The following is a 20,935-nucleotide window of genomic DNA, read 5'->3' as shown; positions in this document are numbered from 1 at the left end:
GGTCACAGGCAGCTCACTAGTGTCACCTACTGTAAAAAATAAAATAAAATTTAAATGTAAAAGACATGAACAAGGCTTTTCACATTTTAGTACACTATTTGTGATATTGTTCTGTTTATCATGTTGAATCATAAATGCTAAAAAATACTAGTGTGTAAAATCACACACACACACATTTTACCATTCCACTTTTCCAGTGCAATGCAATCAACTTGAACTTGACTGCAGAGGTTGAACTTGAACGTTTGCTCCAAACTCTTTTCTGCTGTCTATCACTGCATCAAGCTATCCGTGGTCAAGCTATCTGCATTATACCGTATTGTCAGTGTAGTGGCGCATGTAAATTGGAACATAGATTTGAGAGGGATAGCCTGACCTCAGTTCTAAATCGACGTCACTCACGTAACCGTGGCGTGCCTGCAGGCAAATAACATGGAGTCGAATGTGTGGTCTCTGCAAGCGGGTTCATGGAAAAAATGTAGCACCGATGTGACAAAAATATAGCAACACACTCTACATGCATTCATGGACCGAGGATATTCGTAGCTTTGTTCCATATAAAGCATGGAGAACGGTGCGTAAACAACTCCTTTCCTCAGACCACAAGCCAGGCCGTTTTCCGTGAGTACTTAATACCGGGCGTTATAACATTATAAACATTTTTGCACATATTTATATAATGCTTGCTACATCCATCCACAATGCCCTTGCAGGTAGATATCATTTTTTTTCCCATCTTGATGTGTTAGCTACTTACATTTGCGTATATTTTTTAGCTAACAAGCGAGACAGGGCCTGAATAAAAGTATACTTTTGTACGTGGCCATTTGGGAAATCTGTTATATCCTCACAATATCACCAGACATTGTGAAAATGGGTCAGACATTCCCAAAATTGCAGTGGGCTGAACCTGTGACGCCACTGCGCTATGCTTGTTACCATCTCTTGCGTTTACGATTTGTCGAATTCATCAAGGTCTTGGTGTGATATTGTGGCTCACTGACAATGCAGCATTTGAAGCAGAAAGTCAAGTGACCAACCCAGACCCCCAAATGAGTGGCATGATTTTCCAATGACTTTAAATTGGTTGTTTTGTGTGCATCGGAACACCTTTTCTGGAGTGCTGCTTATCTCTCTGTTATGACAGTATTACGGAAGTGTACCCCTTGTGTGTGTGTGTGTGTTGTTTGTGTATATAAAAACAGTGGAAGAGAACACCACACACAATGTAGACTGTAGTGGTCAGCAGTGGAACACCATACTGTGCTCTGGGGACCATGGAGCTAGAGGGGGATTCTCTTTCCCCCAGGGATTCCTTCACCTCAGTGAGCAGCTATGGGCCACCACCCTCATTCTCAGCACAGGACACCGTAACCCACAACTTCCTAAATCAGACCTTACAGGTAAAGAGAATCCTTTCATGGTTGACCACCACATGCTGAATTTGGTTGACCACCACATGCTGAATTTGGTTGACCACCACATGCTGAATTTGGTTGACCACCACATGCTGAATTTGCTGAAACATAGGCTTTTACATAAGTGAAAATCACAGACTTCAGAATCAATGTCAGTTGCATTCAGAATGCTGTCTCTTGCTGTGAGATTGTGTCAATATCATCAACAGGTTTCAGACGAGCTCATCTTCAGTGGGAGCCCATGGTCCAGTGGTGGCAATGGGGACTTTGAGAGGACCGGAGGCCCCCTATCCCAGGTGGAATCAGGGAGGAGTGCACAGAGGAGCATCAGGCCCTCAGCCTTTCCCTCCTCCCTAACCTGGGACTCTGACTCTGAGAAAGAGACACTAGACGGTAGCTATCACACTTGTTTATTACTGAGCCTTGTATGAACACAATATGAATCATACTATTTCATTTTTAAGTGTGTTCCGTCTATGTCAGTAGTGCAGTTATGGGCTTTCCTAAATGTGATGCTATCAGTTAAACTTGTTGCTATCACCCTCAGCTATATTTGTTGTCACTTCCAGAATGTTTGAATGTTCCTCCGTCTGCTTGTAGTCAGAACTGTCTCTCTTACTAGGAATGACTACTGTAAATCTTTGCCTGTGAATTTACCTGTGGGTGGCCGACATGTGAAGTGATGTTCCTGTTGTTGTCTGTTTTGTGGGTTGCGCTGTCTGTCAGAGGAGGAGCTACATCATTTTTCTAACCCTCACGGTCTGGCCGCTCACAGCCCAGGATCCCTCTCCTCTGGACACAGGTGAGATGGAGGAATAGAAGGGCAACCAGCAGGAAGATAGTTATGTGTGATAGGACACCACACCACAAGGCAGACAGACAGTTAGCAGAGCGGTCAAATAAAGTGACAATCGGACACACTAACAGGTTAGGTGGACACATGGTCAGATAGACAGATAGGGACTCATTGCTCTTTCTGACCCACTCATACAACTGACTTCCTCTGTATAATTTTGTCCAGACCTGACAGTGAGGATGACCAAGCACCTGAACAACTGCCGCACTTACCCACTGAGACAAACCTACTCAGCCCCGTGGAGGAGCGGGACCAAGACAAGCCTAACACACACAGAGAGGAGCCAAAGAAGGCCCAATCCAGTTCCAAAGAATGTAAGCATGATGGGGAGCAAGGGAAAACACTAAATAAAACATAGTTTATTTTCTAAATAACTTATTTTCTAATATCCTTTTGTCTCTTGACCATCCATAGTGGTAGATGACAGTGTCTGGGATATATTGGAGAAAGCTGAAGTGTTTCAGTCCAAAGTCACATCAAAGGAGGGGTGCAAAATTGAGGAAGAGGGAGAGGAAGAGGACCTGACAGGGAAGGACAAGGAACCTGAGCGGGATGTGTACACCTTTCCTGGGGACTCAGACACAGAGAGCCCCCCACCAGCACCCTGGGCGCACTGCACCTTCATCCAGCGTCGGAAGAAGAAGAGGGCCCTGCTTAGGCCCTTCTCTGGCCAGGGCTCCTGGGAACGCACATCAACAGGAGCTGGTAAGAAGGCAAGGGGTGCTTCCTCAAGAGCAAAGAACTTGGTGCCAGTGAAGATGAGTGGAGGGGCCTATGACTTTAAGGAGGACTTGGAAAAGGCAACAGAGGAACTGGAGAAGGTAGAAGAGGAAAAGGGTGGTGAAGAAGGAGGAGAGGGAGAGCTTAGTGAAGAGATTTTCACCTGTGTGGAATGTAGCATTTACTTCAAGAAGCAGGTCTACCTGCAGGATCACATGCAAGAGCACAGTCAGAGCAGGCCGGGGGCTGGCAGGAGGGAGCGCGGAGTGAAGGGCGCGCGATTTCGGTGCGTGGAGTGTGGATGGAACCTGTCAAACAGGCTGGCTCTGGCGGACCACAACAGACGACACCAGGAGTCTCGTCAGAAGATCCTGAAGGAGATTGGGAAGCTGAGTGACAGTGGGAAAGGAAAGACTACGCAAGGTGAACCGAGCAAGGTGACCAAACCTGCAAGCCCAGTCCTAGAACCATTTGTAGCTCTAGTCACGACTCCAGCTCCAGCTCCATTCACAGAGCCAGATCCAGTTCCAGTCCGGGCCCCAGTCAAAGCTCGAGCCAAAACTCCAGTCAAAGCAAAGGTCAAAGGCCCAGCCAATCGTCGCTATCTCTGCCTCAAGTGTGACTTCAGTACACGCACCTCACAGGCATTGGCCAACCACGCCAAGACCCACAACAGAAAACCTACTGGTCTGCAGCGAGCCTCTCCGCGCTTTCAGCCAAAGCTCACTTCTATGGAGCCGTCTGTGTCACTTGGATCTGTCTCTGGCCTGACCTCAATCTCTCTCACTTGTGATCAGTGTGCCTTCCAGGCCTCCAGTCAAACTGCCCTGAAGGAGCACCAACACGTGGCTCACCCCGCGCAGACCTCCATCTGTGGGGAAGGGCCTGAAGAGATGAACCGTCCAGGGTCCAGAATTGATGCTTCCTCTCCACCATGTTCTGATACACTTTCTAAGCCTGTCTCTCCACCAGAGGGCCAAAGCCAATCAAAAGCCAGTAAGTCTTCTTCCTCTAGTTGGATCTCTGCTATGGAGGACAGTGACACACTGCCCCAACCATCAAACACTGCTACAGCTCCCCAGCGTAGAGAGTTAGCTTTTAAGACCATCGGGAACAAGAGGTCAAATCGGAGAGGGAAGGTGGGGACAGAACTCCTCTGGCCAAATCCCAGACTGGACAGTGGGCCACCTGAGACCGATGATGCACAAAGCCAGGGCCAGAGCCCTGACCTGGCAACCGATATGAACCAAAAAGAGACTGAATCACTTGTTGGATCCAAACCACTCACCAGGGCTCGATCCCTCCGAGGTGAGACTAAGCTGCAGAACCTATCCCCTCAAGCCTTCTCAAATACAGATGAAAGAAGCCAATACCTTAGACTTTCTTTAGAGTCTCACCTATTGCACTGCTCTCATGCTAATTCTAAAACAAACCTTTCACCATTAATGGTCTGATATACTAGAGCAGTGGTTCCCAACTCCAGTCCTTGTGTACCCCCAACAGTACACTTTTTTTGTTGTAGCCCCGAACAAAAAACACCTTATAAGGGCCTGATGATTAGTTGACATATTGAATCAAGTGTGCTTGTCTGGGGCTCCAATACTGTTTGGGGTACTTGTGGACTGGAGTTGGGAACCACTGCACTAGAGAATAGCCACACTATATGTATATGCATAAGAAAAAATATTCTACTGTCCAGAATATTTTGGACTCCTGAGGCTACTCCGAATTCCAATTCAATAATTCTCTTTTTATTTTCATCTTGGACATGCACAATTAGGTAACCTGTGACATTTGTCCTTCTATATTGAAATTATATTCACCTAGAATGCATAACTTGTGCTTCATGCATGTGTACTTTTGGACAGTGTTATCAAATAACATCACAAGCCTGCAGATCTGTCACTGTGTTGGCCGTAACTGAAAATGCCCAGCAGTCCCTGCCTGGCCCATAACTGAACCTTGGTTGCCCGTTGCTTCCCCTCCATGCCCTGTGGAGGTGCCTGCCCCGGCCATGCAGCTGAAACTCATTCTCTTAGCCAGCCTGCGGGGGGCAGCAGAGGGCCTGAGGCTGACTGAGGGCCAGCAGGCCCAGCTAAGACACACGCTGTCCCTTGTCCTCAATGATCCCAACCGCTTTGACCCCCAAACTCTCCTCTCTTACCTTGGCCGTTGGGAGGGAGGCAAGGCGATGGGTGAGTGACAGGCTGAGTTGTGAAGTAGCCACCTGGCATGCAGTGATGCATGGCTCCCCTCACCAAATACAATTTAGTCAGCCTTATCTTCCTTGCGTTCTCCCCTAATCAATATAAAGGCTCAGTTGCTAGGTGAGTAGATGTCTGTTTCTAATTTCACCCCATTGCATCTTATCACTGTGTTCTTCATGTTGTGTCTGTTTGAATGGCCTCTGTAGTGTTTGTTCCATCGCTGTCCTGAAGGGTCTCTGTATATGATGCCTATTCTTGATGTGCCACTATAGCACGTAGTAAATTGATGTGATATAAAGTTATCTCATCTGCTGTTGAAGATTGATTGAGGCAGTTACTGACACAGCAAAAATCCATTGGCTCTCCAGGACTGGGATTGAACACTTCTCTATTATAATACTGTGTACTAAATGGCTGTCTCAGCTCAGCCTCATACTATATCCCTTTCCTTCCTGTGCTAGATGACTCCTCTCTAAAACAACAGAGCCTCACAGCCTCATGCTCTACAGAAGGGAAGCCCGTGAAGGAAGAGGAAGTGGACGGGGAGCCAAAGGTTGCTTTTGAAAAGAAGAGTAACAAGGTTTTTTCTGATGAAAATGACGATGATGATGACAACGATGATGAGGACAATGATGATCATGACGAAGAAGAGGAAGAGGAAAATATCCGGCGTTTCCTAGCGGAGGGCATATCAGATGAGGATTATGAGGAGATTGATGAGGAGACGGGGACCCTGAAGAGCGTGGAGAGGAAATGCCCCTACTGCCCTGATCGCTTCCACAACGGCATCGGGCTGGCCAATCACGTCAGGGGCCACCTCAACCGAGTGGGCGTCAGCTACAACGTGCGCCACTTCATATCCCCCGAGGAGGTCAATGCCATTGAGAAGAAGTTCTCCTACCAGAAGAAGAAGAAAAAAGGTATCTGGAATCTTTGTTATTACATTGTTAGGACCTTGTCTGGTGTATGATGTGGTATATTTGTGATAAACTATAATGTAACAAAGGAACAAAGTAAAGTATCAGTAGAGGATGTGTACAACTTCCAAGTCAGTCTGTAAACTGCTAACGTTTTATGTGCCCTTCTCTCTCTCCAGTTGCCAACTTTGACCCGGATACGTTCAGTGTGATGCGCTGTGAGTTCTGCAATGCTGGCTTTGACACCCGGGCTGGACTGTCCAGCCACGCCAGGGCGCACCTGCGGGACTTTGGGATTACTAACTGGGAGGTGACTGTCTCGCCCATCCATATCCTCCGGGAGCTCTTCTCCAGCCGCCCAGACCTGGTTCTCCCCACAGCCCCCCCACGCAGCCCAGCCTCAGACGAGGAGGAGGAAGACCTGGAGACGGAGGAGGAAGAACCAGGGGGAGGGGAGGGGAGTGAAGAGGCAACAGGTGCTACAGTCTCCATCCTACTGCCATCGTCGCCTTCTCAGCCTTGGGAGAAAGACCACAGCGTTGGTGAGCCTGAAGGTGTGTGTGTACCTGGTGTGTGTACTGTAGGATGCCTTTTTGAGCTAGCGTTGTGGTTTATGAATACAACACACTGTGGTCGGACTGTGTTATAGGTTGTTGGTAGATTACATGATGGTTGATCAGCGTGAATAAGACTTCCAAAGAAATGTCTCAGTGCTGAATGTGGTAACTCAATGGTAACTACAGTGGCAATGCAATGCACAAGGGATATTGAATGATGAAAACGATTCTGTGCAATAGTTTTGCAACTATTTTGTATTATGGAACTACTCTCCTGATGTGGGACTTTGCCTGTTGGTGTTGTAACATCAGTCCCTAGTTGTGAGACTTGTGTGATGTAGCAGATTTCAAGTCTATGATGAACTGCAGTATTTGGGACAAAGTGTTACTGTAAATCAAGCACATTAGAGGGAGAGACTCAGATGCCCATGGTTGATGTGATGCTCAGTGCGTTTGTCCCAGCCTCTGCTCGATTGGTCACGCCTTAGTTTAGCGGTGCATGTGTATGGGGGCAAAATGGCTGCTTCCACCTCCCTGCAGACACAAACAATAGCGGAAAAACTGTCTGGCTTTAGCTGCTGGGAGTCCGATGCACCACAGCTACTGACCGGTGAGTACCACGCACCGTAACGCCCGTGCCCTTTAAACATTAATCGGCTTCATTGTTACACGTCGCGTCGTAGCCCGTATTGTTTGCTGTACGTCAAAATAGACTCTAGACAGATTAGCCGTCAAAAAAATCGAATCATATGAGACCATTTAAAATCACTGTCGCGCACTAAAGGTGAGATAGACAAAGTCAAGGCATTGGCTAGAAATGTGTCATTCTTGTCATTGTTCGAGTTGCTTGTATCACTGTAGCTACGCGCGCTGGAATGTGTTTTGCGACATTTGATGCGGACTGTCATTTTCTGTGTGATATATTTTGTGCGTCTCGGATGACGTTCAATATTTCCAATACTGCAGGATTTCTAAAATTACCTACAGTTCCCAAATCCTCGCCATTTTACTTTCCTTTGATTTCTTGAATGTGGTCGCTCTGGTGTCATTCTTTATGAATGCATTGCCTCATGCTTATAATACAGGAATAACGGACTACACATCTGTAATCGTATCAAAACTTATTTAGATTTTAAAATACGTTTAAGTGTCACTTTATTAAGTGTCAGGTTACTTGATGTTACTGTAGGCCTACTACTGCTATATAATGAAAACTAAAGTCCGGATTTTGTAACTTTGTTACTTTTAATAGTTTTATCAAACCGTGGTATCATTTTGCTGCAGTGATCACATTTTTGATGCTGCAAATAAAGCGAGAAAAATCAAAGGTGTCATTTGCTCTGCGAGCACCCTGAGACGAGATCAATTGACAAGCGCAGAGCCGCCCACCAGACAAAAAGCATTGTCTACTCACGTCGCTTATGATTTACCGTTTTGTCGCAGAAAATGGTAGTTTTGTCCCAGAAATACACCATCGCAATGAAAGGCATGTGTCTGTTACGAAATGTACAACAGCAGGAAAACGAACAGTGTTTTGCCATTACCATAGGTCTACACACTTAAAGAAGTAATTTATTAGACAGACTACTTCTGAAGCGCCAATAGAGCGCTGCAAATTGCAGTTATTTGAATGAATATCGTATTATTATTATTATTATTAGCTACTCCATTGTAAAGATTTTATGTATGTTTTTGTTATTCATACAGAAACATAATTCATTGTATTATTTAAAAACTATTTAATTTGCTGATTTGGTTATTACAGCCACACCCATTGCTGACAGGTGTATAAAACCGAGCACACAGCCATGCAATCCCCCTACAAACATTGGCATTAGAATGGCCTTACTGAAGAGCGCAGTGACTTTCAATGTGGCACCGTCATAGGATGCCACCTTTCCAACAAGTCAGTTGTTCAAATTTCTGCCCTGCTAGAGCTGCCCCGGTCAACTGTAAGTGCTGTTATTGTGAAGTGGAAACGTCTAGGAGCAACAACAGCTCAGCCGCGAAGTGGTAGGCCACACAAGCTCACAGAAATGGGCTGCCAAATGCTGAAGCATGTAGCGCATAAAACATGTCTGTCCTCGGTTGCAACTCTCACTACCAAGTTCCATACTGCCGATAGAAGCAATGTCAGCACAATAACTGTGTGCCATGAGCTTCATGAAATGGGTTTCCATGGCCCAGCACACAAGCCTAAGATCACAATGTATAATGTCAATCATTGGCTGGAGTGGTGTAAAGCTCGCCGCCATTGGACTCGGGAGCAGTGGAAACGCGTTCTCTGGAGTGATGAATCACGCTTCACCATCTGGCAGTCCGACGAACCAATCTGGGTTTGGCGGATGCCAGGAGAACGCTACCTGCCCCAGTGCATAGAGCCAACTGTACAGTTATGTGGAGGAGTAATAATGGTCTGGGGCTGTTTTTCATGGTTCGTGCTAGGCCCCTTAGTTCCAGTAAAGGTAAATCTTAACGCTACACCATACAATGACATTCTAGACGATTCTGTGCTTCCAACTTTGTGGCAACAGTTTGGATAAGGCCCTTTCCTGTTTCAGCACGACAATTTCACCTTTATTTACTCCCATGCACAAAGCGAGGTCCATACAGAAATGGTTTGTCGAGATCGGTGTCGGAAGAACTTGACTGGCCTGCACAGAGCCCTGACCTCAACTCCATCGAGTGTAACCGATGTGAAATTGGCTAGCTAGTTAGCTGGGTGCGCGCTAATAGCGTTTCAATCGGTGATGTCACTCGCTCTGAAACCTTGAAGTAGTTGTTCCTCTTGCTCTGCAAGGGCCGCAGCTTTTGTGGAACGATGGGTAACGATGCTTCGTGGGTGCCAGTTGTTGATGTGTGCAGAGGGTCCCTGGTTCGAGCCTAGGTAGGGGCGAGGAGAGGGACGGAAGCTATACTGTTACACGAGCACCTTTGGGATGAATTGGAATACCGACTGTGAGCCAGGCCTAATTGCCCAACATCAGTGCCCGACCTCACGAATGTTCTTGTGGCTGAATGTAAGCAAGTCCCCGCAGCAATGTTCCAACATCTCGTGGAAACCTTCCCAGAAGAGTGGAGGCTGTTATAGCTGTAAAGGGAGAACCATCTCCATATTAATGCCCATGATTTTGGAATGAGATGTTCGACGAGCAGGTGTTCACATACTTTTGGTCATGTTGTGTATTTTCATGCATTACCAGTTACCAAAATGAATACTTATGTAATTTTCCTGGTGACATTAGGCTCCGTGTTTAATTCACATCCTCCCAGGTTAATGACTCTTTAATGAATGACTCATTCATTTGGTTGTGTAATGTGTTTCAGGCGGGGAGGAGGAAGAGCAGATGCCAGCACTGGACAGCTTGACCTCCAGCCCAGGGAGGAAGGGTCTGTTTTCCCTGGACCCAGAGAGCCCCTCCCCGAGGGATGAAGCTGACATCAAAGGTGAGACTGAACAACATGGGGCAAGATGAGATGAGACATAAAGGTCCCCTGGGATCTGGAGGCTTTGTTAGGTGGCAGATAGATGTGGCTGAGGTTACCACAGCCCCTAGCTAAGAATTCTCAACTCCACGATATGTACATCACGTCACAATGGAGTTGAGTGGCATTCGTTTTGTCGGAGTGTACCTACATCGAGTCGATATCAGACAATAAAAATTGCCATTCTTTAATGCGCACCCTGTACCTATGTTTGTCCTTTGTAAAGGCAATCTTTTATTTGGGTGCTGAATTCCGTAGTTTATGATTAAAACTTAATTCTATATCCTTATTCGGACAGGATTGATTTTATTGGGGGAGGTCGGGTAATGTAATTATGTGCACGAACACAAAACACAATTTCTGTCATTTTAGTCCCGTCTGAATTTGCCATGCCAGTCAGTTTTACCTGGCAGGAGAGTAACAATTCCAGCCAGAATAACCTAATATTTTTTGGCAAACTCCAAGTTCCTCTGATAATGCTAGTCTGTGCGTAACGACGTCCCTGTGTTTTTCGAGACATTACAAGAGTTTGACAGGTGCGACATTACAAGAGTTTGACAGGTGCGACATTACAAGAGTTTGACAGGTGCGACATTACAAGAGTTTGACAGGTGCGACATTACAAGAGTTTGACAGGTGCTGCACACAGTTTGATCAAGGAAACAAGAACTGATTTGATAAATTGATGCTTAAACAAAGTGCTACGCATATATTTTATATGAATGGCTTAAATTGATTTCACAGTGAATACTTTTGTTTATAGGCTACGTTTTGTGCCAATGAATTGAAAGTTGAACATCACCAAATGTGTCAGTTTAATTAAATGTGCAATAAAAAAATATTGTACCTAGGCTTATTTAATTCAACTGTGGCTGTTGATGTAGGCAATAGATTGCAATCAGGGCTTCCCCGATTCCCCACTGAGCTAAACTTTTTTGGAATTGACAAGTTCACTTTCTCATCCATAATTGCATCTCAAGTGCAAGAGCACTGTTCAACAGCTCACATCAGCAGGATGGGAGGCCTTGTCATTTGGACAGTCTACCGTCGATCCCTAACATAATGATTATGATCACACTTCTGCAATTTAAACGTTTTGGGGACACCTTCACATTTGGCCGCCAAGCATGAGTTATCAGTGTAGCCTTTATTGTCTAGACATGATGTTGACATATCTTCACGCTTAGAATAAAACCCTCCAGGCTTCCGTCATAAGAGTCAATTAAATGAAAACACATGAAGAATTAAAGGCGGCAGTTTGTAGAAACTTATACCGTGCAAATTGTCCTCTGGAATAATTCAAATGCCGATGTATTAATTACATAACCAGCGTCTCTGCTAATACTAGTCCCGTCCGAATAGGGCTATAATGTGACCTTTGTCAAATTGTGCTGCATAATTCACTGGTTTCCAATGGAGTATGAAGTTAGTGACTTCAAACATGCACTGCCACTGGATACTTCAAAAATATACCATTTGAATGAACACTTACTGTGTACCTGTGCTTGTCCAGATTGTCATACAGCTGTCGGAGGGAGTTGTATCCGTAGTTTTTGATGACAATTGCATTCTATGCATCTCCTGCCAAAAGAAAAATAATCGTCCTTTAATGACGGGGCTGTTCCTTCTTCATTAGCAAACAACGGTGTAGGTCACTTAAAAGGCTGTTTGTATCAAAAACTACAGATTGCAGCAAACTCATTGCCACTCAACTCCATTGTATCATGGAGTTGAGAATTCTCAGCTACACAGCCTCCTGCTCTTTTTGTCACCGTCCGTTAATTGAAGTGCTATAAATGATGTAATAATACATACACCAGTGTTGAACTATGACTGAAAAGAATGTGCAAAGGGACCTTTTTCCATATTCTGTGTATTTTGCTGTGTGCTGGTCAGCTGCATCTCTTCCCTCTCACTGTTGTCCTCTCTATTGTAGTGTCCAACCTGTTAAAGTGTGAGGTGTGCAGTGCCCCCTTCGAGACGAGGCGGGGCCTATCTAGTCACGCCCGTTCCCACCTGCGCCAGCTGGGCATCGGCATGTCGGAGAGTAGCGGGGCACCCATCGACCTCCTCTACCAGATCACCAAGGAGCGTGGTCTGGATGGGCACTTCCCCCCTCCCCTCCCCCGCCCCCCCGTCGCCAAGAAGCCCCTTCACGTCCTGCCAGCCCCACGGAAAGAAGAGAGATATCAAGACACCGACATGGACGAGAAACCCATCCCTCTCTCCATCCCCTCCCCTGTGGCCTCCCCTCCCCCCTCACTCATCAGGGCCTGCTCCCCTTCTCCTGTGGTGAGGAAGGCCCCCATCTCCTCCCTGCTGCCTGTGTCCTCCCCCCTGCGCTGTCTGGACCATAAGCCTGGAGGGGTGAAGAGCACCACCTCTAACCTCTCTGCCAAACCCTTCTGGGCTCCACAGGAGACTGATGCCCCACTCAATCTCAGTAAGTGTGTCAGTGCCCTCTCTCTTGTCCTTCAACCCCAACTGATTAATGCAGAGGTTGTAAAGGTGTCTGAAGTAAAACATTTCCTCATACCCCCTTTTCCTCATCTGTGCAGCATTGGAGGTAGACCCCAACAAGGACATAGTGTGCCAGCTGTGTGGCGCCTGGTTCGAGACGCGGAAGGGCCTGTCCAGCCATGCCCGAGCCCACCTGCGTCACTTTGGGGTGGAGTACTCGGAGTCCAAAGGTTCCCCCATAGACCTCCTCAACCAGCTCATTCACACTGATGACTTCAAGCACAGAGCCAGCGCCCTGCAGCCTGAGGGGCCCCAGGGGCTCAGGGGCCTCACAGCCAGCCTCTCCTCCCCCAAACGCTCCCTCCTCACCACCTCCTCCACACCTCTCCTCTACAAGGTCACTACGATGGGGGGCGGATCTGGGTCCAAAGCTACCTCTTCCTCAGCTTCCTCAATGTTTGGCCCGCCCTCCAAACGTCTCAAGTCCTCCAAATTACAGGTCTTCCGTTTGAGTGGCGGGGAACTCACGCCCATCCCCCACAGTGAGTGTCTGTCATATGATGGAAACTAAACTCATTCGCCATTCAATGCAATACAGCATCAGTGACTTGTTGAGGTACAGTTTCTTGAGGTGCTTATTTTAAGTTGATCTTCATCTCTACTCTCCATCTCTCCTGCAGGTGAACCAGTGAAGGAGATCGGCTGTGAGTTCTGTGGGGAGTACTTTGAAAACCGTAAAGGCCTCTCCAGCCACGCGCGTTCCCACCTGCGCCAGATGGGCATCACAGAGTGGACAGTCAACGGTTCCCCCATAGACACCCTGCGAGAGCTGATCACACGTCGAGGTCTACCATGCGCCCTGCCCCTTAAGCCCCTAAAATCCCCCCCCCCATCCCCCGGACCCCCTCGCTCCCCCTTGTCCTCCCCTGCCTCGCCCAGCCTCCTGAGTCGCCTCCCTTTTGCCTTTGCCCACCCACCCAGCCACCAGTCCACAGTGCGTAAGATGGGCTCAGCTCCACCGGCCTCCCCTAGCCTGATAGTCAAGCTGAAGCCTGAGCCTATGCAGCTGGAAGTCACCATGCCAGGAGCGGTGGGGGGAGCAGCGGGATACTCCTCTGAGCCACTGAATTGCAGCTGGAGCAGCTCTGACAATATGCTCCCTCTTAACTTGGGTGAGTCCAAGTTGAAAGACCATCTTGTAATTATTGAGGTAATATCCATACTGAAGTGATGCCTTGTTTTTATTCTCTACTGTCTCTTTTTCTATCTCTCTGTCTCCTCCCCCTCCCTTTGTTCCTCCCACAGTCACAGCCCATGAAGTAGAGCCCACTCGGGACATCCGCTGTGAGTTCTGTGGGGAGTACTTTGAGAACCGTAAAGGTCTCTCCAGCCACGCCCGTTCCCACCTGCGCCAGATGGGCATCACAGAGTGGACAGTCAACGGTTCCCCCATAGACACCCTGAGAGAACTCATGCACAAGAATGGGGGCACCTCGTCTCCAGCCCCGGGGCTGAAGAAGGAGAACAGCCAGGGGTCCAGCCCCACCTGGGAAGGCCTGGTGGGGGGCCTGGGTTACCAGTCGCCCAAGTTCTCCCGCAAATCCCCCCTCAACCTGCTGCACTCTGGCTCCCGGCTTCATAAGCACGGCCTGGGGGCGGTGGGCCTCTCCTCCACCCCTCCCGCCGGGAAGTTTTTTGCGGTGTCCCTGCTGGGTAAGAGACCCCTGACGGAGGAGGGCCGTCCAGTTGAGAGGTCACCATCCCACCCCCAGTCCTTTTCGCCACTGCCACATGACCTCTCCATCAAAGGGAAGTCCTCTCCAGACAAGAATGCGGGAGGGCACCTGGGTAAGCCATGACCTTACTAAAGATCCTCAGAAGAGTTGCAGTCATCCTTTAACTTGCTGACTGTCTTTTAGTACAGACTCATTGCATTTAGCAGCGAATGACACATATGTTCTGTTATATACATTTAATTTTATGAAACATGAATCAGTCTCTAACTTAATCCTGGCTCTGACTGACAACACCCCTCCTTTGTCTTCTCTCACCCCCTCCCCAGATGCCAGCTGTGAGCTGTGTGGGTTCTACTTTGAGAACCGCAAGGCGCTGGCTAGCCACGCGCGGGCCCACCTGCGGCAGTTTGGCGTGACAGAGTGGTGTGTGAACGGTTCGCCCATCGAGACGCTGAGTGCCTGGATGCGCAGCCGGCCCCACAAGGTGGTGGAGATGCACCGCAGCTACATGCAGGGCTCCAACCGCTCCACCTCCAAGAAGGTCAGGGAGGAATTGATTTATTTAGTAGTTTATCTAATGGTGATAGATGATAGTAAAAGGAAAAAGTTATATTTTTCCAATGTCCATCTGAAGGCAGCAATTATTTCTATTGACTTAGAGTGAACCGTGTGACATTGTGCACACAATGCACAATCAAGCTGCAATATTGCTAAGTCGTTTTTTATTAGTGCCAACCTCGTCCATTTAAGTTGTGGGTTTCGGACCGCTATGAGGCCTGTCGGCACACTGTTAGGGCTGTTTAGACCATTAACATGTCAACCCATATCATTAAAGGTCAGGTGAATTGTTTACCATAATGCTTTAGCTCTCTCAAACTAACAACACCTGCCAGGAGATGGGCTTTTAAAGGTCAAAAGATGGAATTGGCCTCAGCAACCACCAGACATTTTGTGATTTAAATGCCTCACTCAGATCTGCTATCATGTATCTCCAACACAAATATTCTCATATCAGAATATTTCCCCTGTGGGGGACACAACAGGTTTAGGTATTGACTTAATAGTTGCTATAGTAACCAGAGAACTGGGTGACATAGATCCTTCATCTTCAGATGAATTATGTTCTAGAAAATAGACTTGTCCGTCCCTCCAGATTTAGCATTGTGTATTTGCTTCACTGTTACTCCCTCTGTGATGAGTTGACACACATAAAGACAAGAAGATTACTCTGTCATGTCCTTCTATTAGAGTACATTGAGACAGCTATTTTAATGAGAAGCACTCATCCCTCTTCTTTATGTTGCAGAAAAGCAGCCTGTCTCTCTCCCCATCATCCGACTCTGACCTCCTCCCCCCCATGCCCTCCCAGAAGCATTCCTCCTCCTCCCAGTGGGCGGCTTTGGGGCTGGCCCAGGCCAGACGGGTAGGCCGGGAGCTCACCCTGGCATCAACCCGGGCAGCAGAGGGTGATGCAGGTCTCACTCCCCCCTCCCGACCCAGCCACAGCAGTCACAGTCCCAGCCCCACCCGACTCTCCAACACCCTTCCTCCCCACACACAGGTGGCCCGCAGCGAGCTCAACGTGCGCCTGCCCAGAGGTGAGTGTGACACACAAACACACACAACTATTCGCCATACACACCTACTTGTCCATCTCATGCTCAGCCTGGTGTCTCTCCTCATGTCCAGGCTTTGAGCGACGACCTCTTAAACACCCCTCCCACTCAGAGGGAGGAGAGAGGGACAGTGGCACCCCCAAGCCCCCTCGCACCGGCACCATTCCTGCCCTGGTGCCCAAACCCCCTTCCACCCCCCTGGTCAAAGTGGTGGGAAAGATCTACTCCCTCAGGTGCCGGTGAGTTTCTCTGGGGAACTGCAGTACTGAACCCATCGGCTAATCTCAAAGTATGCCGTATTCCCAATATAGTGCACTTCTTTATATCCCTGGTCAGAAGTTATGCTCTATTTTGGGAATAGGGAGGCACTTGAGATTTGGAAGTTGTGTGAATGAGTGATTTTAGTCTGTCGGCCCAGGGGCCATAAAAAAACATTCACGATAATTATAATCTGTTGATTTATTAAAGCAACATTTTTAAAATGATCCATGTACCGTTCCTGTCTACCTCCTGTGGTTGTATGATGACTCTGTGTGAGTACAGTGTGCTCTCTGCCTCTCTCCGCCAGGTTCTGTGAGGTGGAGTTCCAGGGTCCTCTCTCTGTGCAGGAGGACTGGATCCGCCACCTCCAGCAGCACATTCTCAACCTCAACTACAACAAGCCTGCTCCCTCTGTCACGGACACCCCAGTCCAAGACCACAACCCAACCCCAACCTCAACCCCAGTCCCAGCCACTACCTCCAGCTTCACCACAACTCCTGCTCCCACCTCAACCCTACCCTCCATCCACACCCACACCACAGCTCCTACTGTTCCCCCTCCTTGCAGCCCCTCTCCTCCACCAATGGCTGAGTCTGATCCAATTGTCACTGCCACTCCAATGGCAACAGCCTCAGCAGAGTCCACCCTCACCCCTATCCTGATCCCCACCCTGTCCTTGTAACCCCCAGGTCCATAACAATCCACACATTCTTCTAACCATCTTGTTCTGCCACGTCTTTGCCATGCCTTTTTTCCATCCACTTGTTCCTTCGGCCTCAACACAGGGGACCTGTTGTTGAAGTGTTTAAAGAGAAGCTTTCCCCCAACGAGCTCTCTCAACCCCCAGCCTCTCCTAGGAAGCTCTGCAGATGGTTACAAAGCCCCATTGCCATGGGAACCCAAGCTCTCCTGACCAGAGTGGGTGATTGCAACTGTCTAGGGCTTCGGGGTCTGCTGTTTCTTCTTTGTTTGAGCTGAATGTTCAGTTTGTAACGTGGACAGTTACACTTCCTGCCGCTCAGTGGTTAACCGAGAGGTTAACTTAAACCATATTGAACTTTGACTTATCTCCTTGCTCTAAACAGTGCTTTATAAAGACCTGAGAGGCTCCGCCCATTTATATTTGAAGCACTTAAGAGGAGCACACTCATGGCTCCTGCTTTACTTCCCTCAACAACATTTTAAAAGGAGTTTAAATAATGTTTTTGTATTCATGCTTAGTCTATGGTACAGACTTAAAAAGCCCATTTACACATTCTTTTGATAAGGCAATTTTAACGTAGACAATGCCACAGAGCACTTACATAAGTGCCCCATTGATTAGGGCAGTGATGATGAGGAAAAGGCCCCTTTGAGAGAAAAGGAAGGACCCTGTAGAGGATGCAGCACCTTGAAGGGACGTCCCATTCACCTTAGAGTTAGGCTGACAGGTGCAGTCACACAGTAACTCTTAATGTTTTCTGAATGTAGTTAAAGGGATAGTTCACCCAAATTACATATTGGTTTCCTTACCCTGCAAGCAGTCTATGGACAAGGTATCACAGCAGTCCATGCTGTGGTTTAGTTTCATTGGCACCGTTTCCAAATGTTGTGGCACAAATCCCATTTAAGTCATGGGTATAAGATATTAGCATTTTTCAAACATCGTGCCCAAATCATTTGAAAGTGTCTACAATTGATTGTAAAGCACAACAAAGTCACTTATAGATGATTGCTGATATCAGTCCCATGGGATTTGTGCCACAAATGCTAAAACATTAGCATTTGAAAACAGTGCCAGGGAAACTAAACCAAAGCATGGATTGCTGTCATACCTTATCTATAGACTGTTTACAGGGTAAGGAAACCAATGTGTCATTTGGGTGAACTATCCCTTTTAATGCACTTATTATTTGAGATGACTGTGTCATATTAAATTAGACTGGTCATTATGTTATTCCATAGTTTGATGTCCCCAACACTGTTTAGCTAACTGCATTTAAGCTCTTGATGAAACTCCTCTATTCTTTAGATGAAAGGGTCCATAGAAGTATTGACGGTCGCTATTTCAAGTTTCAATGCGGACACATACAAATGTTGCCATTTCTTTCTTGCCTTGTCAATGAAACCCAAAACCTTGGTTGTTATTTATTATACATTTGAATGTGGTGAACTAGGTTGTTTTTAGGCTCAATTAGAACATTGGAATGTTTGAAATTAGGCCAGTGACACTTTTATCTAAGTGCATAAGCTATGTGTGTTTGTTTGTTTGTGTGTGTGTTTTTTTGCACAAGAGGTGCATGTGTATGTCTTTCTATGACTTTTAAATGCTAGACAGAGGTCAACAGTAGCTAACACACAGGACCTCTCTGTAGCTAAAATCTAGCTAATCATGGGATCTGGTCTATTTTTCAGTCTGATCAGGACTTGACTGCATCCGCCATTCTCCTAAGGATGTGCCAAAGAGTGTGTTTACTCCCTGGTCTCGCCTCTGTAAGCTGTTTACATGGGACCTGTTCATAGGGAGGAGCTCTGCACAGCTACGGAGCAACCAAGGCTCCTCATTGGACGAGGGACATGTATCGGTGTACATCTGGATCCAGTGACTCCCAGTATGTGAACCACAGAGTTGACTGACTGTTGCAGTGACATACATAAGCGGCCTTGGCTTCATGGAACTGTTACACTACTGCATTGTTGCACCCAGTACACGGACGCCCACAGAGGTTGCTATCTGTCAGAGCTCTGTGAAGTATTGGTGCCCTTAAATCCAGACGCATTACGTATGGCCTCTGGTGGAACAGCTTCTAAATTGGGGCGACGCTGTCGCTCCAGCGTGTCTTCACATTGCTTCAGGTAAGTGTTTATATCGCCTGCAAAGTGACGCAATAACTGAAGAGTCCATACAGAAATTAACTTTTCAAGTTTGTTCCAGCATTAAACTATGTCGAAAACATGACTGTTTGACCCTAACAATCCCCTATACCTTTTGTGGAATATAGATACGTATATATAACTACATGTACTTATGAAACTGTTGATGCTATTAGAGCTATTAACAGTTCTATTAACAGCTAGTTACAAAACAAATGGATCTTGATTCCTTTTATCGTGATTTAGTTTCAACCTTCTATGACATGTCTTTTTATTGCTCTGTGCATTTGTGTATTTGCAGTCCAGGAGGTGAAACCTTGATGAGTGTTTTTTATTTTCTTTGTTAGCTAGTTTCTCCAAGCTGAACATTGGTGCTCATGAGAATGGGATGGTGGGGATGGGGAGTGACTGAAGACAGGAGAAAATGAGTGATTGTTGTGTCCTAAGATCAGAGGACTCTAAATACTTCAGTCTTTAAAGGGGACCACTTTTGCACGTTCAGATTTTTCTCCACCAGTGAGTGTTCACATCGTGATAGGGTTAGCCTCTGGCAGGTTTGTGACTGTGTTACCGTGTAAGATGAGTTTCCGCTGGTGTTACAACTAAGTCCCCTTTAAGATTGCCTGTGTGTACCCCTCAGCTGGTATGACTGGCTGCAGAGGGTTGGTGTGTGTGTGAATGAGTGTGTGAGTGCCTGTGGAGAGCTAAGACCATGATCTGATGATGATAATACAAATATTAAAGAATTGTACTGTACACAAAGGGTTGAGGTTCATGTGAATCAGCTCCTGAACAAACATTAAATGTGATTTCAAACTCAGCCACTTTTGAATTGAGTCTTCTTAAATGCTTGATCGTGTTAATTGAATGTCTGTCCTACAGAAATGCTTCAAAGGGAATGAATGTTGGATAACACTTTACTAACATGTATTGGGCCAGCAGGAGGAGCTAGAAGACAGGTTATGTACTCCATAGTCATCCTGGAGAGGCTCTCTATGTTGAATATCAAGAAGTTGCTTTTACAATACAAGATCAAGTATTCTGTCCTGAGAACAGAAAGAACATCCAATTCAGAAAAAAATATATATATACGATAGGTCAAGAAATAAAATGTTATGTATGATTTGTGACACATTTATCAGGCTTGACTACCCCAATTTATTATGCTGAGATTCTGCCCAACTGTCATAATCAATCGTGGGGGAAATTATGCGGAATGAACTATTTAAAGACAACAAAACATTAGTGAACTAATTATTGCTTCCTGAAACCCAGGGCGCCACTTCCTAGATCAATTCCTATTAACCTACATTGTGACCCAATGTCTTCAAGTCAATGAGCTAATATAGCTAGCTAATCAATGAGGTGAGTAAATGAGTTACAATAGAATGGCTGTACAATTGTTGTAAGCACTAATATTTGCTTTGACTGCAAATCCATCTTAATCGGACACGTTGAAAGTAGAAACCAAAAACCAGCATGGCTCAGGCTAAGACCCAAATGCAGACACAGGAGGCGGATAGTACAAGTCTCATAGTTTATTATAGTACAAGGGGCAGGCAAAAGGTCAGGCAGGATCAGGATCAGGACAGGCAGAAAGGTCAGAACTGGGAAGTCTAGGAAAAACAAAAACTAGAGCACAGGAAACACAGGAACACGCTGGTAGGACTTGACGGGACAAGACAAACTGGCAACAGACAAACAGGAAACAAGAGACAAAGGGCTGTGAGACGGAGGTTTAATCCTAGACACATGAAAAGTGGGATGTATACGGAGGGTGCGGGGCAACAGAAGACGAACAGCAGAGAGGCTAAGGATGTTAGAGATGCGGAAAGGACCGATGAAGT

At 46.8% G+C, this 20,935-nt stretch overlaps 1 protein-coding gene across 3 annotated transcripts; it reads left to right on the top strand.

Moving 5' to 3' along the window:
• The first annotated feature begins 379 nt into the window (after window positions 1-379).
• On the top strand, window positions 380-19,902 carry LOC139421377 (protein Wiz-like). 3 transcript variants are annotated; one of them, XR_011635615.1, is made up of 18 exons: window positions 380-621; window positions 1,206-1,403; window positions 1,628-1,811; window positions 2,145-2,220; window positions 2,440-2,588; window positions 2,689-4,302; window positions 5,663-6,121; window positions 6,298-6,672; window positions 10,003-10,122; window positions 12,098-12,604; window positions 12,720-13,163; window positions 13,302-13,793; window positions 13,927-14,469; window positions 14,684-14,898; window positions 15,664-15,955; window positions 16,047-16,212; window positions 16,542-17,665; window positions 18,630-19,892. XR_011635615.1 is itself a non-coding variant. In XM_071172213.1 (17 exons), the coding sequence occupies exons 2-17, from the start codon at window positions 1,278-1,280 to the stop codon at window positions 16,915-16,917; spliced, it is 6,126 nt and encodes a 2,041-aa protein (XP_071028314.1). In that variant the 5' UTR covers window positions 380-621; window positions 1,206-1,277; the 3' UTR covers window positions 16,918-19,902. The 3 variants fall into 3 exon arrangements, 2 of the variants coding, with proteins under 2 accessions (XP_071028314.1, XP_071028313.1); XM_071172213.1 differs by having other exon boundaries at window positions 6,298-6,660; window positions 16,542-19,902; XM_071172212.1 differs by having other exon boundaries at window positions 16,542-19,902.
• Window positions 19,903-20,935: the final 1,033 nt, after the last annotated feature.

This window comes from Oncorhynchus clarkii, chromosome 12 (genome assembly GCF_045791955.1).
Source record: "Oncorhynchus clarkii lewisi isolate Uvic-CL-2024 chromosome 12, UVic_Ocla_1.0, whole genome shotgun sequence".
Taxonomy (NCBI): Eukaryota; Metazoa; Chordata; class Actinopteri; order Salmoniformes; family Salmonidae; genus Oncorhynchus; species Oncorhynchus clarkii.
The sequence above is the reverse complement of the archived record's forward strand: the minus strand, read 5'-3'. Positions and strand labels throughout refer to the sequence as shown.

Bases quoted from the DNA above. Each gene is read 5' to 3' on its own strand.
- LOC139421377 (XM_071172212.1), top strand. From the start codon at position 1,278: ATGGAGCTAGAGGGGGATTCTCTTTCCCCCAGGGATTCCTTCACCTCA. The intron at 10,123-12,097 runs GTGAGACTGAAC...TCTCTATTGTAG, and splicing joins GGATGAAGCTGACATCAAAG to TGTCCAACCTGTTAAAGTGT. The intron at 14,470-14,683 runs GTAAGCCATGAC...CCCCCTCCCCAG, and splicing joins GAATGCGGGAGGGCACCTGG to ATGCCAGCTGTGAGCTGTGT.